Source organism: Grammomys surdaster, unplaced genomic scaffold (genome assembly GCF_004785775.1).
Source record: "Grammomys surdaster isolate TR1022 unplaced genomic scaffold, NIH_TR_1.0 235, whole genome shotgun sequence".
NCBI lineage: Eukaryota > Metazoa > Chordata > Mammalia > Rodentia > Muridae > Grammomys > Grammomys surdaster.
This window is the reverse complement of record NW_021604680.1, coordinates 145,513-154,217: the sequence shown is the minus strand read 5'-3', so window position 1 is coordinate 154,217 and position 8,705 is coordinate 145,513. Positions and strand designations below refer to the sequence as shown.

At 40.6% G+C, this 8,705-nt stretch overlaps 1 protein-coding gene across 1 annotated transcript; it reads right to left on the bottom strand.

Annotated features, from left to right (window-relative positions):
* Nucleotides 1-178: 178 nt before the first annotated feature.
* LOC114626432 (KH domain-containing protein 3-like) lies at nt 179-1,366 on the bottom strand. The gene is given in 1 exon segment (XM_028773831.1): nt 179-1,366. A coding segment is annotated over 1 exon segment (1,188 nt).
* Nucleotides 1,367-8,705: the final 7,339 nt, after the last annotated feature.

Below are 8,705 nucleotides of genomic sequence, written 5' to 3'. Positions count from 1 at the left end.
AAGAAAGATGAAGGGAGTCTTAGGCAGGCTGAGGTTTAAGACCCACTCACTGCCTTACTCAGCCAAAGCAGACCCACCCCCGCCTCTAGGTTCTGGATTTGCAGGTGTGTACCAGTTGTCCTGGCTCACACAAGAGATGCATTCATAACTTGATAAATGATTCACAGACAACCCTTGGCTAAATTATGACATAACTGCCATCCAAAGAACTCTGGGTCTTGCACTCAAAACCCTCAGTACACTTCTGGGACAAGGCCTTAGAGACATCTACAGAACGCTGCTGTGTGGCAGCCTCACAGACTTCTATGAGAGACTGCCCACTGACAACCTGGTGGACCTCTCCTGAAGTGTGCTGGGAGAAGGCTTCACCAGCCTTCAACTGAGCCAACTGGGTAGCATCAGCAACCTCCACGGGAGTCTGCTGCGAGGCAGCCTCACAGATCACAGGAGTCGGCTGGGTGGCAGCCTCGCTGACCTTCACAGGAGATAGCTGGGTGGCCGCCTCACAGACCTTTTCAGGAGACTGTTCGGTGGCAGCCTCATGGACCTGCACCGGAGCCAACTGGGTGGCAGCTTCGCTGACCTTCACAGGAGTCGGTTGGGTGGCAGCCTCGCTGACCTTCACAGGAGCAGTCTGGATGGCAGACTTACAGACTATCACAGGAGCGGTCTGGGTGGCAGACTCCCGGACCTGCACTGGAGCCAACTGGGTGGCCGCCTCACAGACCTTCACAGGAGACTGTTGGGTGGCAGCCTTATTGACCTTCACCGGTTCCATTTGGGTGGCAGCCACACAGACCAGCATAGGAGTCGGCTGCGTGGTAGACTCATGGACTGTCACAGGAGTCGGCTGGGTGTCAGCCTCACGGATTTTCACAGGAGCCGTCTGAGTGGCAGCCTCACGGACCTTCACAGGAGCCGTCTGGGTGGCAGCCTAACGGACTGTCACAGGAATCGGCTGGGTGGCCGCCTTACGGGCCTCCATAAGACGACGCTCAACTCCAGCCTCCAGAGCCTCCTTTTCCATGAGTTTCATGCGGCAATGGTGAGCCACATTAGAGAGCATCTGAGCAACGTCCTTTTGAAAAGAAGGCTGTCCGAAGATCCAAATCTCAGCTCGTTTTTCAGGACCCCACACGTTCACATGAATCACTGTGTGCAATGTAATTTCAATATGCGGGATGTGCTCTCCGTTCTTACCAAATATGATTTCCACTAGCAACGGTTCCACATCCATTCTCTTTGGATCTTCCAGATACTCAACGTGGAACCACATGGGCAGCTTGGCCTCTTGGACAATTTCAAATTCAGTACCTCCTTTGTGATTCAGAGGAACCAGCGTCTGAAACTTCTTGACAGTGGCCATACCGTACCCAGCAGTCTCACCACAGAAAGCCTACCCAACTCCAAAACCAGCGAACTCGCAAATGTCACTCTTAATCTCAGAAAATGTTCCCATGCTGATATGAAAAACATGGTGTCCATAGGAGATACAGAGTCTTTCTTGTCTCAAGGATGCATAGCTTGGAGAGCTAAGGTGTTTGCCAATTGAGCAAGCCATCACAATTGCCCCCAACTAGTGGCTTTTGTATTTTTTCATAAACTATATGAATGATTTTAAACGTAATAATAGCAGGTGGATTTAGAAAGGAGTATATCATGGGATTATAGGTGGGAGTTTAAGAGAGAAATTTAAAAAACTGATTGACTCAAGGAAATACAGCACTGTAAGAATCATTCTTCCCCCTACCCCAGCCAAAGCCTTATACTGTAGATAGCTGTATATTTCACTTCTGTCTACCATATGCCTGAATGCAGCTGCTAGGCTGATATGATAGAAAAAAAATGTTCTTTTTTTTTTTTTTGGACTGAATTATCTTGATTATTTATTGATGTGGGAGGGCCTCCTCCATTCCCAGTTTAATCTCTCCACTGTGGCACCATTCCGAGGCAGGTGGGTGTGAGTTCCATAAGAAAGCTTGAAGGGACTTTAGCCAGCTCACAAACATGGCTTTGGTAGGCCTTGCCCTTCTCCCTAACCCCCATGCCTTGTTATTTTAAAAAAAAAAAAAAAGTATTAGATTACATTCTTAAAGCTAGCTCCCAAGATTTATTCCCTTATTTGCCCACTTCCTCCTCCTGAAGCTGACTACCAAAGTCAAGCTATCAAGTACTGAAATCCAGGAATCAAAAGCCCCCTTTGGCTCACCTGATTAACATGCCCAGTTGAAACTAAACACCTCATCACCATTTGCCTGCAGGCCACGTTGGTCTCCTTTGTATCCAGAGGCAGTCCTCTAAAATACTTCTTCCCTCTCTCCTGTGCCCTTTTCTCCCCTCTCTCTTGTTCCCTTCGTCTTCCTCTATCTCCTGTCTTTGTCCTTTATCCCCCTCCTCTGTTCATCTGGGGCAAATAAACTTCCTTTGTGTAGTGTGTAGTTTCTGCTACCCTGCTGTAATATAAGCTCTGGGCGCCCAGGAGCCACTGGATCCACGGAACACACACACACACACACACACACACACACACACACACCCCTCACCTCTCAATCTTCCCTCAACTTTAGTTGCTCAGTTATCTTTAGTTCTAGCTCAGCACCCTAAATCTGCTCTCAGTTTAGTTGGGTTTCTAATCTCTGGCCTGCTACCCCAGGCCCAGTCAGAGAAGTGGCCAACGGATACTCCCTCTGTCTCACATGATTGGTAGCTCTTTCTTCCTTTGAAGCATGGCAAATCGCTTCTCCTCTCCGGTGTCTCAAAAAAAAATGTTCTAATACAAATGGATAAAGTATTTCTCAAAGGGATTGTATCATTTTTCAATGAAGACCAAACACCAGCTCTAATGTTTTGACCTTTACTTTGGATCAGTTGTATGTGTGATGCGTTGTGTGTTCAGTGGTTAAATAAACATGCAGTTATTACATAGTATAATAGTTTTAATTTACAATATTATAGTGGCTAACTTTAATAAACAATTTTCTGTAGCTACTATTGTGTGTAACTATGAACATGTAGTATTTCTTTCTATGAAGTATCCAAACATTTGCTTCTTTGTATTGATTTTTAGCTTTTTTTTGGTTCATAGAAAGTAAACTGAACTTTGCTTTTGGCATACAGTTCTACAAATTTACTTTTGGTGTAGAGTTCTAGAACATCAGTGTCATTATGGAATAGACGCTCAGATGTCTCTGTACTATGATTTACCACCAGGAATGACCATGGGTAGCTAAAATCTCTTCATTCACTATCTTTTTCTCCAGTTTCAAACCAATGAAATCATATATGTCTAATATATGCAGAGTCTTTTTTTCTTAACTAGTGTAACACTTAGGAGTTTACATAAGTTATACTGTGGCCCATTGTTTCATTCCTCTTTAGTGCTGAGAAGTATCTCATTGTAACCACTAAAGAAAGAGAGGAGTAGGTTCAACAGAAGGTTCAAGAGATCCACTAAGAGATGGATAGACATTTTGGAATAGGGTATTTAGTAACAACAGGGTCTGAAAGCATAAAGGTTCAGGATTGACCCACAAAGTAAAGTTTCTTCTTTCTAAGTTCCCTCTGGGCATGTGTTTTCTGTTACTATGATAAACATAGTGACCTAAAGTGACTTGGAGGCTGGTGTTATTTGACCGACTGATAAGAGGCCATGATGTAAGGAAGTCAATGCAAGAACTCAAGGCATGAACCTTCTGTCAGAAACTGAAGGAGAGGCCACAAAGGAATCTGGATAACTGGCTTATGGATGGCACCTTGCACAGTGGCCTGAGCCCTTTTGCATCAATTACCAATTCAGAAAACACCCCCCAGAAATGCCCACAGGCCAATCAAAATGGGACGATTCATAAAAATAATCTTTTAATTTTTATTAGACTATAGTTACATCATTTCCTCCTTCGAATTCTGCTCTCCAAACACTCCCATGTAACCCTCCTTGCTCTTTTTCTAATTTGTAGCCTCTTTCTCCATTGATTGTGGTTATATCCATATGTATATACATATATATTGTTAAAGTATATGAATACAACCTGCCTAGCCTGTATGATGTTAAATGACTGTGTAAATATGAGCTGAACAAGGACAACAACAACAGACGTGCTAAAGTACATTTCCTAATTTCATTCCTATTGCTATAATAAAAATATTTGGACACACTGCAACTTAGAGGAGAAAAGTTATTTGGCTTACATATCTACATTTACAACTCATCATTTGAGAAAATAAGGCAGGAATTTGAACCAGCTGGACACATGACATTCACTGTAAAAGGCAAAAACAAATAAATGTACACATGCTTAATACTCAGCTATCTTTCTCAATTTTCACATAGTCTAATGCACCAAACCTAGGAATGATGGAACCCAATTTCAGACTTAGTCACTTGTCATTAATTAAGGCAATCAAGACCATTTCCCACAGAGATGCCTACAGGTCAACCTGACCTAGAGAATTCCTCATTGAGATGCTTCTTACATGTGATTCTAAGTAGAATCAAGACAGCAATTAAAACTACCCATGAGAGTAAGTATATGCCAGTTTGTCATTCATCTATTTCAGGACATTAAAAGACTGCTTTGGTGCATACGGATACAGTACATTAACATTTGTGTATAGTTTTAAACTCTGTTTATGTACAGTGTGTGTAAGTATGGGGTTGAGTAGTAAGGGTTGTCCACAGAGACTGGAAGTGTGTGTCCTTGTAGTAGGAGTTACACGATGTGGGTGCTGAAATATGAGCTTCAGTCTCTGTTGATGAAATAAGCTCTCCTAGCTACTAAAGCATCTCTCCAGTGCATGTGAGGGAACACTGGAACCACTGAACTAGAGTATGTTGTGGGGAAAATAAAGGATTATTGGGGAGTCAAACTGCTGGAGCTGTCTCATAAGGGGCAGGGATCAGAAAATGGTAGAAAGGAGAACCTGGGCAGTTTTAAGGGAACAACAAGAGGTGTGACAGTGTATGTGAACCAGAACAATCTGGAGTTAGAGCAACAGAAATGTGGAATGTAGGCCAGAACAGTGTAGGAAATAAGCATGGGGACTTCAAATTCTTACAAGTTTGAGTTAATGGGAAACTAGATGCCCTTGCCACAGGTAGTTGGCTGTAAAGGACAGATAAGGGAGGTAATGCCTTTTCTTGGCAAACCTGCTCTACAAGACTTCTAAGAGGTGCAGAGTTTAGGTAGCAATCCTTTTGTTTACCCAATCTGAGTCCAGCCTGAGATCAGCCCCTGCTATTATTTAGGACTCTGTCAGCAGTACTTCCACTGTTGGGGCCCACTTTGGACCTAATTTTCAGCCCCACATGTTTGCTTATGTAATATATGTTTCATTCTCTGGATAAATGTCTTGAAAAAGAATTGATGGTTCTGTCCAGTATGTACTGGGAGTTGTTTTGTTGTGATCCTTGAACTGATTTATTTACATATTACTCAGAGAAGTTCCATTCAAAAAGGCAGGCAAACAGAGCCTCTACAAAATGGAGCATGATAAACTAGATCTCTTTTCTGTGGCTAGCCCAAGAAAGTACAACATGTCTTTACTAGAAACCTAGATTTGAGGCTTATATGGCTCTCAGATTTACTCATTCAATGACACTTCTGCTCCCTATCCTATCACTAGCCCAGGCTGGAGTTATGCTCCACAGGCTCGTCATTGCTGTATCAGCCTCGTGTGTGTGTGTGTGTGTGTGTGTGTGTGTGTGTGTGTATACTTATGTAATTTAAATGAAAATTACCTACCTAGGATGACAATTCTTTCCTCAAGAGTCAGATTATTAAAAATACTACCATCTGGCATTGTTCTCTTAGATACTCCTACAATATTATAGGCTAATTGCTTGCCACTCAGAGATAGATGATAAATCTTCATTACTGAAGATACCATGAACTTCTGGCACAAGATCTGGAGGACATGGATCCACCCGGAGCCTGATTTATGATAATGAAAGGCCCTATGCAAGCTACCAGTGGAGAAAAGCAGTCAATAATCCAGCCCAACTATGAGACTTATTAACCACAAAATCAATCATCAGAGTATAGTAACTCCAAGAGTTTGGGGTTTAAAAATCTAACTAAATAGATACTGATAAAGTGATTTGTTTCTAAAAAATAAATTTCTATATGATTGGGAATGTGGCTCAGTTGGAAGAGTATATGTTGAACGTGCATGAAGAACTGAGCACCAACTAAATCAGATGTAGGTCATACAATTGCAATGACATCATTCAAGAGATAGAAACAGGAGGCTAAGAAGTTCTAGGTCACCACCTTATATTTTAAAGAAGAGTGAGGACAGTCTATGGTATAGGAGACACTGTCACAAACACACAAAGCATGTTCTTATTTAATCACCTTTCCTGTCCGTTTCATAATGTTGTTTATAATTTTGCCCTCAGCTTTAATATTTTTAGTTTTAAAAATATTTCCCCCCCCTCTCTCTGTGTGTGTGTGTGTGTGTGTGTGTGTGTGTGTGTGTGTGTGTGTCTGTGTGTGTTTGGATGCATGAGCATGAATGTGCACATGTATAATACATGGGGAATACCCAAGAAGGATCCTGAGAGCTGGATTTACAAGTGACTCTGAAACTCCTGACTTGGGGAATAGCACCCAGACCTTTGTGAAAGCAGGAAATGCTCTTTACCATTTATCTATCTCACTGGGCCCACTTTTCAGCTTCTGTTTGTTTGTAGTTTACTTGCATCTTCAGGTAGAAACATAGATAAACTAATATAGATAATTATTCTATTCTTTTATAAAAATATTTTATGTGTATGACCTCATTCCTTGTATGTATGTGTGTGGTATGTATGTATGTTATACCAGATGCTCATTTAGTGCCAATGAGAGACTGATAAGAGCATTGTATCCCATAGAACGAGAATTATGGATTCTTGTAGCCAGTGGATGTTCTGAACCAAATCTAGGTTCTCTGCAACAGCAACAAATACTCTGACGTATAGAGTCATCTCTCCAGACTCAGAGTAATTATTCCTTATTAAAGCACAAGAAAACATGAAAGTGACTTTGGGCTAGGACAAGGAAGTTGACTCAGATATTTTGGTCATCCTGATAAGGCTTTAGAAACAGTGATCATGGGAGTGTTCACGGAATTTTGTTTATTGCCTTGCTGGTTCTTTGACTATTTGTGTTTATTGTCTTGCTTGTTCCTTGACTATTTGCGTCTATTGTATTGCTAGTCCCTCAACCTAGAACTGACCTTAATACTTGCATGTAATTAAAATGGTATAAAAGCAAAAATGTGGAGGGGGTATCGGATGGGGGTTCTAGGGAGGGGAAATGGAGAAAGGGGATGACATCTGAAATGTAAATAAATAAAATCCAATAAAAAAATTTTAAATGAAAAAATAAAAACAAAACAAAAAATCCACAATTTTAAGGATATACATGTCTCTTTTGCTGTAACTTAATAATTTTGATGTACTTCATTTGTTCTTTAATGCTACTCAAAATTTTTAATAGCCCTCTTGATTTCACCATGGCATTATTTGTTCTAAGATATGCTGATATTTCCACATATTTGATTGAACATTTTAAAATAAACTTCTGTTAATAATTTTATGATCGACTTTTGTTGTAATGAACATGATTTTTCCAATGTCAAATTGACTTATTTTGTGACCTAAAGTATGACAATATTCTAATGATTTTTATCAAACTTGATCTGATAAATTATTTAGTTAGACTGTCTGTATCTGCCGTTGTCCATTACCCATTGAGTCCTGGTGTCTTAGGTAAGTGTGAATGTCTTTTATTACGTTACAGACGTTTTGTAAGGTTGCTCTAATACCAAGATAAAAACATTTAGATTTACAATTATAGTAGTAACTGTCTCTGCCTATGTCTTTGTCCTCTAGGTTTTGCATCAGTTATCTCACACTCTTTCACTGGAAGCCTGAACAATTAAGGATGCTCCATCTTCTTGATAAATTGATTATATCATTATAAGGAATCCCATATTTGGTAACATTCATTTCTCTGGGATATATGTTTAGTAAGATCTTGATAAACTCCATCACTTTTCATGAGTGGTCATTATCCTTGTTCAACTTCAGGTAAAAATACAGTCTTTCTGCCAGAAGCTGGAAAGATTTTCTGTCTCAGATTCTTTGAGAATTTGATGGTAATGTACCTTGGTGTTTTCCTTTTCTGTTTTAATAAGCCTGAGGTTCACTCAGCTTCATTACTCTGTGTTTATAAGTTTCATCAAACATAGTAAATGGAAAAATGGCTCAGAGGATGAAGCCTGTGTGATGACACCATGAGAACTGGACTGTGAAGCACAAGAATGCACATGAACACTGGGTGTCCCAGGGCTTTTGTGGTACAACTGTTCAATAAACAAGAAGTCCACTGGGAAAAATGGCTTACCTTGCTCAACTAAGCTGTAGTGGCAAGAAGTAGGTTCAATTTAGAGGCCCTGTTTCTATGAATAAGAGAAATACTCCATCTATTTGGCCTCTACATACATGTGCACCCTCACATGTATGCCAACACATGTGAACAAGCATACACACGCGCATATACAAAGTAAGTTTTTACAGTAGTAAACTTTATCATTTTCTGATATGCATTTTTCTGCCCCTTTTCTCACATTCATTGCCTCAGGATTTCATTCAGCCCAAGATAATTATTCTAGTGTGGGAGATAGAATTCTGTTCATTTCATTGGGTTTCCTTTTCTTTT